Here is a 15,652-nt window from a genome sequence, read left to right on the forward strand (position 1 = left end):
GCAGTGGCGGGCTGCACAGGCTCCCCGGAAGGGCGTGTGGCTAGTGACCTGCGTTCGCACACAGGCCTCCCGGTGGCGGCAGCAGCGGCCCTAGCGTCTCATGTCTGTCTCTGGGCTCCGCACTTTTAGCCGCGGCTCGCGCCCGTCCCTGGAGCTCTCTCAAGCAGCGTTCTTAATCCCCTCTCCTCGTGCACCAGGAAACAAAGAGGGACGTAAAAGTCTCTTGCCTCTTCGGCAGTTCCAAACTTCTCCCCGGACTCTCTCCCGGCCAGCCGCGGTGCACTAACGCCCTGCAGGCTGTGTTCACGCCGCCAACCTCAGTTCTCTCCCGGCGCTCCGACAAAAGCCGGAGCCTCAGCTCCCAGTCCCGCCCGCCCCGGCGGGCGAGCAGACAAGCCTCTCGGCTGGCGAGTTCCGGTCGGCCCGATCCTCTGCGCTGGAATCTGTCCGCTTTGTCCTCCGCACCCCTGTTGCTGTGCTCTCCTCCGCGGCTCCCAAGCTCCCCCACTCCGCCTCCCGAAGCCTCCACCCGCGAAGGGGCTTCCTAGTGTGTGGACACTTTTCCTCCTTCACAGCTCTCTCCCGCTGGTGCAGGACCCGTCCCTATCCTTTTGTCTCTGTTTAGTTTTTTCTTTTGCCCTACCCAGGTACATGGGGAGTTTCTTGCCTTTTGGGAGGTCTGAGGTCTTCTGCCAGCGTTCAGTAGATGCTCTGTAGGAGTTGTTCCATGCGTAGATGTATTTCTGGTGTATCTGTGGGGAGGAACGTGATCTCCGCGTCTTACTCTTCCGCCATCTTCCCGGAAGTCTTGTGTGGTTTCTTAAATCTTCAAGATGAAAAGGAATTATACTTGATATCTCAGAACTCCCTCATAAGTACGCTCAGGATCAGTTTCCAAAAGTTGTCCTAAGTCATACTATAATTTAAGTCCTCCAAAAGCATGAGGAATGAAACCAGAAGAACTGTGTCCCAGTGCTCTGTCTTCCACTAACTACGTGATTGGGGGGAAATCACCTAACATTCTGGTTTCAGTTTTCTTATCTCTCAAGGGCTAGAGCAGTGGTTCTCGAAGTATGGTCAGAGGTCCCCCTGCAAGGTTCCTAAAACATTTCCAAGGAGCCCATGAGGTCAAAACTATTTTCATAATAATATTAAGACATCATTTGCTTTTTTCAATCTGATTCTCTCATGACTGTACAGTGGAATGTTCCAGAGGCAACGTGGCATATCCACAATTATCTGCAAAAGCTTTTAAAATATTCCTCCCTTTTCCAACTACACAGCTGTCTGAGACCAGATTTTCTTTCCATACTTTAACCAAAACAACATATCACAACAGACTGAATGGATAAGCAGATATGAAAACCCAGCTGTCTTCAACTGAGCCAAATATTAAAGAAATTTGCAAAAAATATAAAACAATGGCATTCTTCTCATTAAATTTTTTTGCTTTGGAATATCTACTTTTCATAAAATATATTATTTATGTTAATATGTAATCGGTTTATCACTGTTCTTTTTAAATGATTTAATATTTTATAATTTATCAGTTTTGATTTCTAATATGGAAATACTGATGGATATAACTCATATAAACAAAAGCTCTCTGGGGTGCTCAAATATTTTCAGGGGTGTAAAAAGGTCCTGATACCAGAAAGTTTGAGAACTTATGGGACAGAATTCCCAGCTCTAAAATTCCGTGACTCAGTAAATAACTATGTGAAAGACAGACTCTTTCACTCTTCTTCTACCTTTTGTTTTGTTTTATTTTGGTTTTGCTCCTGAGTTGAACACATTCTTTGCATTTCTCTTTATTTTTTACAACAGAATATTTATAATAAAAACTATAATAAAACTGCAAGTAATGAACATTCTTGCCACAATTCTCATTTTTCTGTATTTCCCTCCAAATGCGTGTTTCTATATAATTATGTACATAGGGTATATAAAAATATATAATCTGTCTTTCCACTTAATATTTTTTCTTTTTTAAATAAATTTATTTATTTATTTCTGGCTGAGTTGGGTCTTTGTTGCTGCGCGGGGGCTCTCTCTAGTTGTGGCAAGTGGGAGCCACTCTTTGTTGCCATGCGCGGGCTTCTCATAGCGGTGGCTTCTCTTGTTGCAGAGCACAGGCTCTAGGCGTGTGGGCTTCAGTAGTTGAGGCACATGATGAAGCACAGGCTCAGTAGTTGTGGCGCCCAGGCTTAGCTGCTTCGCCGCATGTGGGATCTTCCCAAACCAGGGCTCGAACCCGTGTTCCCTGCATTGGCAGGCAGATTCCCAACCACTGTGCCACTAGGGAATCCCCCACTTAATGTTTTATTAAATACTTTATTGTTTTGCTACAAGGTCTTCTTTTCTAATCATTTTAACAGCTGCCTCATCCACTGAGCAAAAACACCATGATTTATTTATGCTTTCCTCAATAAAACATTGAGCCTGTTTTTATCTTTGTATGCACTCTCATATTTTTCTTAGAAACCAGTGTTTCTGTTTTCTGTCTACTTCCCCACGCTTTGTTATCCTAATCATCAATACTGACAATTATTAGTCTAGATGGCATTTGACTTCCCTCCCTCCACTCTTGGCTACAACTTTCCTGTTTTAAAAGAGGGGAGAAATCATCTCTTAAAAGTGAGAAATCCAGTATCACTAAAATAACGTGAGAAAACAAGTAAAATAATTTAGCATTAGGTCACCATAGCTGCAATTTCCAATCTCATCTTTTCCATTAAAAACTCCTATTTTCTGGGACTTCCCTGGTGGTGTAGTGGTTAAGAAACTGCCTGCCAATGGAGGGGACATGAGTTCAATCCCTGGTCTGGGAAGATCCCACATGCCGCGGAGCAACTAAGCCCGTGTGTTACAACTACTGACCCCACGTGCCGCAACTACTGAAGCTCACACGTTCTAGGGCCCACATGCCGCAACTATTGAGCCTGTGTGCTGCAACTACTGAAGCCTGGGCGCCTAGAGCCCGTGCTCTGCAACAAGAGAAGCCACCGCAATGAGAGGCCCGCACACTGAAACAAAGAGTAGCCCCCACTCGCCACAACTAGAGAAAGCCCGTGCACAGCAACAAAGACCCAGTGCAGCCAAAAACAACAACAACAAAAACAACAAAACAAAACTCCTATTTTCTTATGGGCAACAGGGAGATATTTCTTATCCATTGCCCTATCACTTACTTGGTAATCAGTTAAACAATGTATGACATTTAGCTAAAAGACTTAAAAACAGCATTTTTTAAATCTTTCAGATTAAAATGTTTTTATACAAACTTTTTGTGTAAAGTTATAGAAATACTTTGTCTGACAAGAGCAAACACACATTAACTGGTTACAGGACCAGTGCTATGGGTCAGCCTTTCAGTTATTATAAGATACTGAATCATATCACAGATTTATTCTGGACTTTGAAAATTAGAGTACTTTGTAATGACACAACAATATAGTGTTGCTGTGCTTTTTATCGAGATACTTTTATTTATTATAGCTTTTTTAAAAAAAGAATGGAAAAAGTCTTCAAAAATTCTGAAATTCGGTATTTTCCTCATTGCAAAGATTGTCTCATTTGAGAAAATTATGGAATAATATCAGTGAAAACAACAAGGTTGCAATCACATCCATGAGCTTTAAGCTTGCAGTAAGAATTCAAGCCCAGATACTTACTCATGCCATAATAGATTTAAAACCACTACTCAATCAAACTACCTAGTAAGCACTGATGATTTTCCAGACACTGTTAGTAATGGGGATTTAAATTTGAAGGAGACCAAGGTGCATCCCTCAGGGCATAAGTGAGCTAGATGTAACAGGCCAGGGCCTGTAGAAGAGGAAACAATTAATCCTACATTGAAAGATTCAGAGCAACAAAGGCAAGGAAATATTTAGCTGTGACTTGAAATATGAGGCCCTTGTTGGAGGAGAGAAAGAAGGTCGGGGTTACTGGCATTTCAGTGAGAGCTAACAGCATAAACAAAGAAGAGAAGTATACCACTTTCACCTACTCAAAACAAGAGAAATGCAAATCAAAACTATGCTGAGATAACACTTCTCATCTCTCAGACTGGCAAAAATTCCTAAATGTAAGAACATGTGCTGTTGGCAAGGCTGTGGAGAAAAAGATGGACTTACACACTGCTGGTGGGAGTGTAAATGGTACAACCCCTGTGGCACTGGGGCAATATCTAAAAAGAATCCATGGCATCCTGAGGGATGGGGTCTGTGGGGGTAGGAGGGATCAGGAATGAAGGTGAAAGAGAGGCAGGGGTTGGATCGAGAAGCAACACCTTGTCTGGCTAACTACATTATCCAGGAGGCAGCGAGGAGTTAGTAAGGTTTTTTCAAAGCGAACTAGGGACATCAACAAGGCTGTTTTTTAAAATGATGACTTAAACTCAAATTTGCTTATGATTAAAAGGAATAATGGGGAGGACCTTCAAGATGGCAGAAGAGTAAGACGTGGAGATCACCTTCCTCCCCACATGTACATCAAAAATACATCTACAGGGCTTCCCTGGTGGCACAGTGGTTGAGAGTCCGCCTGCCGATGCAGGGGACACGGGTTCGTGCCCCGGTCCGGGAAGATCCCACATGCTGTGGAGTGGCTGGGCCCGTGAGCCATGGCCACTGAGCCTGCGCGTCTGGAGCGGGTGCTCCACAACGGGAGAGGCCACAACAGTGAGAGGCCTGCGTACCACAAAAAAACAAACAAACAAACAAAAACATCTACATGTGGAACAACTCCTACAGAACACCTACTGAACACTGGCAGAAGACCTCAGACTTCCCAAAAGGCAAGAAACTCCCCACGCACCTGGCCGTGTGGCTGACAGGGTCTTGGTGCTCCGGCTGGCTTTCAGGCCTGAGCCTCTGAGGTGAGAAGGCCGAGTTCTGGACATTGGACCACCAGACACCTCCTGGCCGCACGTAATGTCTATCAGCGAGAGCTCTCCCACATATCTCCGTCTCAACACTAAGACCCAGCTCCACACAATGACCAGCAAGCTACAGTGCTGGATACCCTATGCCAAACAACTAGCAAGACAGGAACACAATCACACCCATTAGCAGAGAGGCTGCCTAAAATCATAACAGGTGCACAGACACCCCAAAACACACCACTGGACGCAGTCCTGTCCACCAGAAAGATAAGATCCAGGTTCATCTACCAGAACACAGGCACCAGTCCCCTCTGCCAGGAAGGCTACACAACCCACTGCACCAACCTTACCCACTGGGGGCAGACACCAAAAAAAACAGGAACTACAAACATGCAGCCTGTGAAAAGGAGACCCCGAACACAGTAAGCTAAGCAAAATGAGAAGACAGAGAAATACGCAGCAGATGAAAGAGCAAAGTAAAAGTCCACCAGACGAAACAAATGAAGAGGAAATAGGCAGTCTACCTGAAAAAGAATTCAGAATAATGATAGTAAAGATGGTCCAAAATCTTGGAAACAGAGAAGATACAAGAAACGTTTATCAAGTACCTAGAAGAACTAAAGAGTGAGCAAACAAACAATGATGAACAACACAATAAATGAAACTAAATATTCTCTAGAAGCAATCAACAGCAGAATAACTGAGGCAGAAGAACGGAAAAGTGACCTGGAAGATAAAATAGTGGAAATAACTACCACAGAACAGGATAAAGAAAAAGGAATGAAAAGAATTGAGGACAGTCTCAGAGACCTCTGGGACAACATTAAATGCACCAACATTCGAATTACATGGGTCCCAGAAGAAGAAGAAGAGAAAAAGAAAGGGACTGAGAAAATATTTGAAGAGATTACAGTTGAAACCTTCCCTAATATGGGAAAAGAAATAGTCAAGTCCAGGAAGCACAGAGAGTCCCATACAGGATAAATCCAAGGAGAAACATGCCAAGACACATATTAATCAAACTATCAAAAATTAAATACACAGAAAAAAAATTAAAAGCAGCAAGCGAGAGCAACAAATAACACACAAGGGAACCCCCATAAGGTTAACAGCTGATCTTTCACCAGAAACTCTCCAAGCCAGAAGGCAGTGGCAGGATATATTTAAAGTGATGAAAAGGAAAAACCTACAACCAAGATTACTCTACCCAGCAAGGATCTCAATCAGATTCGATGGAGAAATTAAAACCTTTACAGACAGCAAAAGCTAAGAGAATTCAGCACCACCAGACAAGCTTTACAACAAATGCTAAAGGAACTTCTCTAGCAGGAAACCAAGAGAAGGAAAAGACCTACAAACACAAACCTAAAACAATTAAGAAAATGATAACAGGAACATACATATCGATAATTACGTTAAATGTAAGTGGATTAAATGCTCCAACCAAAAGACACAGACTGGCTGAATGGATACAAAAACAAGACCCATACATACGCTCCTACAAGCCACTTCAGACCTAGGGACACATACAGACTGAAAGTGAGGGATGGAAAAAGATATTCCATGCAAATGGCAATCAAAAGAAAGCTGGAGTAGCAATTCTCATATCAGACAAAATACACTTTAAAACAAAGACTATTACAAGAGACAAAGCAGGACACTACATAATGATCAAGGGATCAATCCAAGAAGAAGACATAAGAATTGTAAATATTTATGCACCCAACATAGGAGCACCTCAATACATAAGGCAAATGGAAACAGCCATAAAAGGGGAAATCGACAGTAACACAATCATAGTAGGGGACTTTACCACCTCACTTTCACCAATGAACAGATCATCCAAAATGAAAATAAATAAGGAAACACAAGCTTTAAATGATACATTAAACATGATGGACTTAATTGATACTTATAGGACATTCCATCCAAACAAAATACACTTTCTTCACAAGTGCTCATGGAACATTCTCCAGGATAGATCATGTCTTGGGTCACAAATCAAGCCTTGGTAAATTTAAGAAAATTGAAATTGTATCAAGTATCTTTTCCAACCACGATGCTATGAGACTAGATATCAATTACAGGAAAAAAACTGTAAAAAATACAAACACATGAAGGCTAAACAATACACTACTAAATAACCAAGAGATCCCCAAAGAAATCAAAGAGGAAATCAAAAAATACCTAGAAACAAATGACAATGAAAACATGACAACCCAAAACCTATGGGATGCAGCAAAAGCAGTTCTAAGAGGGAAGTTTATAGCAATACAATCCTACCTCAAGAAACGAGAAAAATCTCAAATAAACAACCTAACCTTACATCTAAAGCAATTAGAGAAAGAAGAACAAAAACTCCCGAAGTTAGCCAAAGGAAAGAAATCATAAAGATCAGAGCAGAAATAAATGAAGGAAACGATAGCAAAGATCAATAAAACTAAAAGCTGGTTCTTTGAGAAGATAAACAAAATGGATAAACCATTAGCCAGACTCATCAAGAAAAAAGGGAGAAGACTCAAATCAACAGAATTAGAAATGAAAAAGGAGAAGTAATAACTGACACTGCAGAAATACAAAGGATCATGAGAGATTACTACAAGCAACTATATGCCAATAAAATGGACAAGCTGGAAGAAATGGAAATACTTAGAAAAGCACAACCATCTGAGACTGAACCAGGAAGAAATAGAAAATATAAACAGGCCAATCACAAGCACTGAAATTGAAGCTGTGATTAAAAATCTTCCAACAATCCGGCCTCCCTGGTGGCACACTGGTTGAGAGTCCGCCTGCCGATGTAGGGGACACGGGTTCGTGCCCCGGTTTGGGAGGATCCCACATGCCGCGGAGCGGCTGGGCCCGTGAGCCATGGCCGCTGAGCCTGCGCATCCGGAGCCTGTGCTCCGCAATGGGAGAGGCCACAGCAGTGAGGGGCCTGCGTGCCGCCAAGGAAAAAAAAAAAAAGGTTATTAAAAAAAAACTCATTAGGGAGAGTAACATATGTCTAGCAGCAATAAGAAAAATACTTTACCTTAAACATTGTTCTTGAAATTTTTAGTAATTTAAAATATTTCAACTGTTATCATTTTTTCAGAAAAGACTTCCCTCCGCTCTTCCAAGAAAAGAGTTCTCAGGCGAATTTTTAATCCCCCCTCTCTTCTACATCCTCTCCTCTGACTTAAAAGTTATTTTCCCTCCCCTACTCAAGACCTATATTCCTAGAGTGAAGCAATCTGGCGAAATCTGACAAAAGGTGGAGGGGTGGATGAGAGCTCTTCTAATCCTAGATTCTATAAACCCATCCTTACCTGCTGTGGAAAACAGGTGCGGACTGAGTGCTCTGTGTAACCAAAAGATGGCCCTTCAAAGACAGCTGTTGGGAGCTTCAGAACTTCCTTCAGAAACTGGTCAAACTTGCTAAATATCATTAAGCCATTGGAATCTGACATCTGGGAGAAAACATCTATGAGAACAAAACCAAATAAAGTCAAACTATAAGGAAATATCAACTCTTAATAAACAGCTCTATGTCATTTGTATACCAGTCCAAAAGCATCATTAAAAAGTATCATAAAGTTGTTATGATTTTTAGTTAACACGAATTCTCATTCTCATTAACACTGTGTGGTTACTTTGCTGATGAGGCCCCTCTTTCCCACCCACTTAATATTCTACCTAAACATCACATAACCACTCATGTACGTCTACCTACCTACTCTTTTCGAGCATACGTAACTGGATAACGTATAACTTTTTATTTTATCTATTTACACCTCACTTTATTCCAAGAAGAATTTGTAGCAGCATATCTTTATCTCTTACATTTGTGTACGTATTTATATAAGACATATACATCTTTGAGTGTATGAATATATTTGCATATTGGTGATAGGGTATGAAAGAAATTGTATCGTATTTGCATATTATTATACTAATGATGTAATATATTCCTGTGTAGTATGTTTATTTAGAATATTCCATTTAGTAAGTTCCAGAGTAGAATAAAAAGAACTCATATAATCTCTTCTATCACAAGATACTCTGATACTATAAGATCCTATTTTTATATAAAGTCTGACCCAAGCAGCTAGAAAGACAGTTCCAGTAATACTACTATTTCTTTATCTCCTTGTAGAGAGTTTCCTATCTCCAGTTAGTTATTTCTCTCTTCTCACCCATAATTGGGGAGAAAAAGAAAAATAACCAGGAGCTCAAAACAACTTGACAACTTTAACCTAAGCTTTCTTTTCAAACTATTCAGCTTTCTTACAAACAAATCAGTGAGTTAAATATGCAGAGAAAAAATAATTTCCTGAGGCCTTTCCAAACATGGCACTTTTAAAAATCATATTCTGGGCTTCCCTGGTGGCACAGTGGTTGAGAGTCCGCCTGCCGATGCGGGGGACACGGGTTCGTGCCCCGGTCCAGGAAGATCCCACATGCCGCGGAGCGGCTGGGCCCGTGAGCCATGGCCGCTGAGCCTGCGCGTCTGGAGCCTGTGCTCCGCAACAGGAGAGGCCACAGCAGTGAGAGGCCCGCATACCACAAAAAAGAAAAAGAAAAAAACATCATATTCTATATATTCATAATGAACAGGTATATTAGAAATACATATGTATCCCAAAGCACCAGATATAGGAAAAAAACAACCATTAAAATACATTAATCAAAGAAAGATAAAATTTAGATCATCAAGTCCACAGGGTAACTTTTAAGGCATTAGAAAACAGGAAATTATCAAGGAATGAAAATCTCCAGTACATTCCTCTCATGAGAGCTGCTAGCTTGTAGTTGAGGGAAAAGTATTAAATACCCATGAGGTGGGGAAAATCCAACAAGAGGCTAAAAGAAGTATAGTCCTAGTAGAAAGTAAAATCAATTAATTAAATACATACTAAGTTCTTACTAAGTAGTCCAAGTGCCAAGTACTCTGCTAGGTGTTTTGAAAAACAACAAAGAAGTTTGATACATGGTCCTTATCCCCCCCCAAGAAACTTTCAACATAGCTGGAAAAAATAAGATACACATGAAGCAAAGAAGAATAAAGCACTAAGCTGACTCTAAATAGAACAGAAAGAAGGGAGGCGTAAGATATTTGTTAAACCTCACCATTTGCCTGGCACCACAACAGGTAACTATGGCTGAGTCTGCTGTAGACACCCAGTATTCTTATCTCCTTCCTTAGTAACAGAACACTAATTTTATTTTGTGCAGCAATGTACCCAACTAAGAGATTAAACTTTGAAGCCTTCTTCTAACAAGTTGCAGTCATATGACTAGGTGTTTGGACAATGAGACTATAAGCAGAAGGGTTGTGAGACTTCCTAGAAGGCTAGTTTTAGGCAGCTTTTTAAAGAAAGCTGACTGCACTGGAAATAGATCCTTTCTTCCTTCCTCCTTTTGCTATCTGGAATGCAGCTATGATGGCTGGAGCTTCCAGCAGCCACCTTGGACTATGTGGTAATCTCAACTTTTATGTAGAAATCATACACTAGAATGATAGAAAAGAAAGATATAGAAAGCCTGGGTTCCAGATGAACATGAAACTATCATACCAGCCCTGGACTACATACTCCTGGACTTCTTTTATATACGAGAAAAATAAACTTCAACTTTGTTTAAAATACTGTTACCTTGGTTTTTGTTTTCATGTAGCAATCCCCAATATTAAGTACTACTATAGTTTACTAAACATTACCTCATTTTACTGTCACAAAAAGGTGTGTACGTACACATGTGTATGCACATAATTGTTAAATTTTATAGATAAGGAAAGTAGCTTAGAAAGGTTAACTTTCTTAAGGTCAAAAGTTACTAAGTGGCTAAATCAAGATTTAAACCCACACTTATCCGACTGCAAAGACATTCCATTACATCACACTTCTTCAAAATATAGTGTAGAGTAGACACAAAAACACATAGGGGGCTTCCCTGGTGGCATAGTGGTTGAGAGTCCACCTGCCGATGCAGGGGACACGGGTTCGTGACCCGGTCCAGGAAGATCCTACGTGCCGCGGAGCGGCTGGGCCCGTGAGCCATGGCCACTGAACCTGCATGTCCGGAGCCTGTGCTCCGCAACGGGAGAGGCCACAACAGTGAGAGGCCCATGTACCGCAAAACAACAACAACAACAACAAACAAACAAACAAGAAATTTAGAGGCCTGGCCTTGAAAAACAGAATTTGGAATGATGAGGTCAAAACAGCTGGGGGGTGGGGGTCTGGGGACACAACTAGAGAAGAACAGGAAAAATAAAACGAATGAATAAATATAACAAAACAGAAACAGACTCACAGATACAGAGAACAAACTGGTGGTTACCAGTGGGGAGGGGCAAGATGGGGGTAGGGAACGAAGAGGTACAAACTACTATGTATAAAATAAATAAGCTGCAAGGATATACTGTACAACACAGGGAATATAGCCAATATTTTACAGTAACTTTAAATGGAGTATAATCTCTAAGAATATTGAATCACTATGTTGCACACTTGAAACTAATATAATATTGTAAATCAACCATACTTCAATCTAGAAAGAAAAAAGGAGAGTAGGATAAAAGTCTCTGTGGCAGGAATTTATAGAGTGTGTCTGTTAGTGGTGGCAGGCAAGAAACAGTGCATCAAAGAGAACATTCTATGATAATTTATATTGTGAAGTAAAGGTAAATAGAGATTGAATACGAAAAGTATGTTATTGGGCTTCCCTGGTGGTGCAGTGGTTGAGAGTCTGCCTGCTGATGTAGGGGACACGGGTTCGTGCCCCGGTCCGGGAAGATCTCACATGCCCTGGAGCGGCTGGGCCCGTGAGCAACGGCCGCTGAGCCTGTGAGTCCGGAGCCTGTGCTCCGCAACGAGAGAAGCCACAACAGTAAGAGGCCCGCGTACCGCAAAAAAAAAAAAAAGAAAAGTATGTTATGAATGAAAACTTTGAAAGAGGAAACAATTTGGATTTGGTTTAAAAATGCTGAAGTAGGGAAGAAATATTTAGAAAGTTAGGTTTCAAGAAAATTAGACTGCTAATGATTGGCAGAATGAATAAAAGAGGAAGAATAAGATTGGCGACATCAACTAGAAAACCCTGTAAATAATGCACAAGTAAGAAAGTGAGGGTCAGAATTACAGCAGTGACAGTATTGAGGGGCGGGCTTGGTCAACTCCAAGACATTTCAGTGCAGGAAACTGAAGTTGATGGCAAACTGGATTAGAGAATAAAGGAATTTCTAAAATTAGGATTATTTTAAGCTTCTAGCTCAGAAAAATGCTGACAACCCTGACTGAAATAACCAAATTGAAGATAAAGACACTTAGCTTTGAACATAACTGTATTTGAACTAATCAGCAAATTTCCAAGTAGAACCATCCTGCAGGCAGTTAGAAGCAAAGTACTGGGCCGCAGTTCGAGACAGCAGATACAGAGTTTTGAAAACATTACCAATTATGTGAATAACTGATGCCCTTTGAAGGAGGGAAGAGCATCATGACTTAATTTTCAAATAGCTGGCTGCTGTTCTCATAATGAAGAAAATAATCATCCACTAAATCTGAATGAAAACTAAGGGGAAATATGGGATGTGGCAGACACTGCAAGGTGCCTACTACTCAGTATCTATTTTCCCATTTTCACTCCCGAACTGAACTCTGATTAGAATGGCAATGTGTTCCCCTTAAAAATTACTTCCCAGACTCTTGTGCACGTCGTAATTCTGAAGTGAATTTGTGGAAAAGCTTTTGCTTTCCTGATACAGGCATCTCTTTCTTCTTTCTACTTAAAATGAGAATAAGGCGCAGTAAAGAGCAGTCACTTATAATCCTAGGAGGAAAGCCATATGGCAGAGCAGGAAGACAGGAGGAACCCAAGTCTCTGATGACATCCCTGAGTCATGGTACCAACCTTGAACTTGCCAGCCTCTGAATTTATTGTTGCATGAGAAAAATAAATCCCAATGGTTTTATGCCACTGTTAGTCAAGTTTTCTGTTGCCACTCAATGTATTCATAATGGAGAAACTAGCAAGTTAATGGTAGAAATATTCAAGACCAGAGACTTCAGCTACCAAGTATATATTGATAAATACACATATGTATAGCTTCCAATCACAAAAACATACGTGTATACATGCACACCACCAAATCTACACTGAACTCATTCAGAGCAATAAAGGAGTGATTAGATAGTGAAATGACTAACTTCCCCCTCAAAAAAAGTATTACTTTCAGTTATATACTTAGTTACTAGGTCATAAAATAGATTCAAAGTAGTAAAAAAAAAATTTTAATCAATGAAAAAAGAAACTATAACTTAATAGGCCCACATTACACTAGTAAGAGAACAAGCAGAAACATGTTTGTTGGTTGGTTGGTTTTAAAAGAAAAACTGGTAGACCTCAAAACTATTAAGTAATTACTTAGAAGTCATGACTTCTAGAGTTACTTGTTTAAAACAGTTTATTTTTAGATTAGGCTTCTCATATCTGTAACAAAAACACTGAAAATAATTGCTTACTTTTTATTGTAAATGAAATATAACAATGAATCTAAGTGTGATTTACTATATACATATAAAAATACCTTACCAAAGAAATAAATAAGAGACAATTTAATGAAAACATCCCCAAAATTAAACTAGTCCTTTAATTAAAGCCCTAAACCCTTCTGGCATTAAGGGAATAAACTGCTTCCCAGATCACTGGTTAATTTCCCCAATAATTCTCTTTCTATTTATACATCTCTGAAAGAAAGTATGCTAATTTCCCATTAGTTGTTTCCAGATAAAAATACAGGCTTTCTCCCTTGTGAAAAACCCACAATCAAGCCCTTACATGCACACGTGTACAATCTTTTAAAAATATTCTGTCCTTTGTGTAGTGGCAAAATAATGTTACTTTTCTACCATCTTCACATATGTTTCAAATTTTTTTCTGGTGATAATGACCCTGGCTTTACTCATTGCATCTATCCATCTATCCACTCTCCTCTCATCCCCACATGACCAACCATATACTTTTGCAAGATGATAGGGCTGTTTACAATAAAGACTCAAGTCTATAGAAAAGAAAGCCATTTTCTTCTATATGTTAGTTTTCCTGGCAAACGTCTCTCATCTTCTCCTGTCATCTTTCTACCAACTGAGCAACCTAACCCACAAAAAATGTATACACATCTGCATGTTTATAAATATCTGTATGTAACTAAATCCAAGTGCATATTTTATTCCCAAACTCATGAATATTCCTACATCATTCATTAAGTCAGAGTGAGGCTGGAGGATGGGATTCAGCCATGCCTTGGGCTTCTAGTGTTGATTGAGTCAGAACTACCTTAAACAAGTCTCCAGGCCTTCCTTGGTTTTTGTTTATCTTTTTCTTTTTCATAAAATGCAGATGTACGACTCATTTCTTACTTGCTTCTAGCTCTAAAACATTTTGGTTATATGAGAAATGTGAAATATGGGCAAGTATTCAGATTAAAGAGTCACTTCAGGCTAATGAAGGGAAGAGATGATTAACAGAAACCAGTCAGGATAAATATGCAGTGACAAGTGGTTAGAAGACTGTAAGAGAGGATGCTAAATTTTGAACAGGTGGAAACTGCTTAATTATAACTTCAAAGGTTGGCTCCCTACAGTCTGTTAATGAAACATCAAGGAAGCAAACAACTGAAATGTCAGAACTGCCTGTTCTGAGAAAAAACACCTCAGGTCATCTTTTCTCCGGCTGCACAAAGTGTGGTCTATCAAAAACACACAGAAACAATAATATAAATTATTATTATAAAACCATTTTATAATATTATATAATTATAAAACCATTTATGCTATAACCCAGAGAAAACACCTAACAGTGTTATCATTTTGGTATATTTCTTTCTTTTCCTATGTGCATAATAAATTTTTATTTAAAACTATATTACATTTATGCATTTTGATCTGAAGCATATTTTTAAAGGCAGTATATCCAATCACGTCGGTATCCCAAAGTGTAACTGAGCTCTCACTTTTGGACACTAAAGCTGTTTTAAGTCTTCATATATTATAAAAAGTGTTGCAACAAATATATGTAAAACCTAGGGCACACCTCTGATTAATTCCTCATGATAAACTCTAGAAGCAGGCTGAGTCACTGGGCACAAATATTCTGATAGCCTTTCTGACACACTGCTAGACTGCCCTTCAAAACGGTGGCACCAGTTTTCTAAAGGATTTAAAAATAAATTGCATGAATCATCTGCTCCTATCTTTCAGTGCAAGACAGATGCAGTTTGCATAAGAGATAAGTTTCTTAGAAAATAGCAGAATTAGACAAAGTAAATAAATCACATAGCTAAATTAGCTGACAATTAGTATGGTTTAATAAATAATGGGTTTTACAGGCTGTAAATTTTGTTTCTCTTGAGTTATTTTTTGGGTTTCTGACATTACTGAGTTTTCATCATGCTGATAATCAAAGTCTGTACTCTGATTATAAATCATTGGTATTTAGAATCCTGACTTAAGTTGCCTTTGAATCTAGGATACAGTCCCTAATGGCCACAACAGTTAACCATTTATCTATAAATGAATGATACCTGGGGACAGAAACTCTCTTAAGAGAGACCTGAAAAGTCTAATTAAGAAATGTTTCTGGACTTCCTTGGCAGTCCAGTGGTTGGGACTTTGCCTTCCAATGCAGGGGGTGCAGGTTCGATCCCTGGCTGTGGAGCGAAGATTCCACACTGCCTCACGGCCAAAAAAACAAGACATAAAACGGAGGCAATATTGTAGC

The 15,652-nt window shown here is 39.8% G+C and overlaps 1 protein-coding gene across 2 annotated transcripts in view; it reads right to left on the bottom strand.

The window, feature by feature from the left end:
* Positions 1 to 15,652, bottom strand: part of DTNB (dystrobrevin beta) — a 246,682-nt gene that overhangs the window by 162,399 nt on the left and 68,631 nt on the right. For both annotated transcript variants that reach the window (XM_082672075.1, XM_082672074.1), the window contains one exon: positions 8,200 to 8,354. In XM_082672075.1, coding sequence (XP_082528201.1) covers positions 8,200 to 8,354 — 155 coding nt within the window. The remainder of the gene's footprint in view (positions 1 to 8,199; positions 8,355 to 15,652) is intronic.

Source organism: Grampus griseus, assembly GCF_964374135.1.
Source record: "Grampus griseus genome assembly, chromosome: 15".
Lineage (NCBI taxonomy): Eukaryota > Metazoa > Chordata > Mammalia > Artiodactyla > Delphinidae > Grampus > Grampus griseus.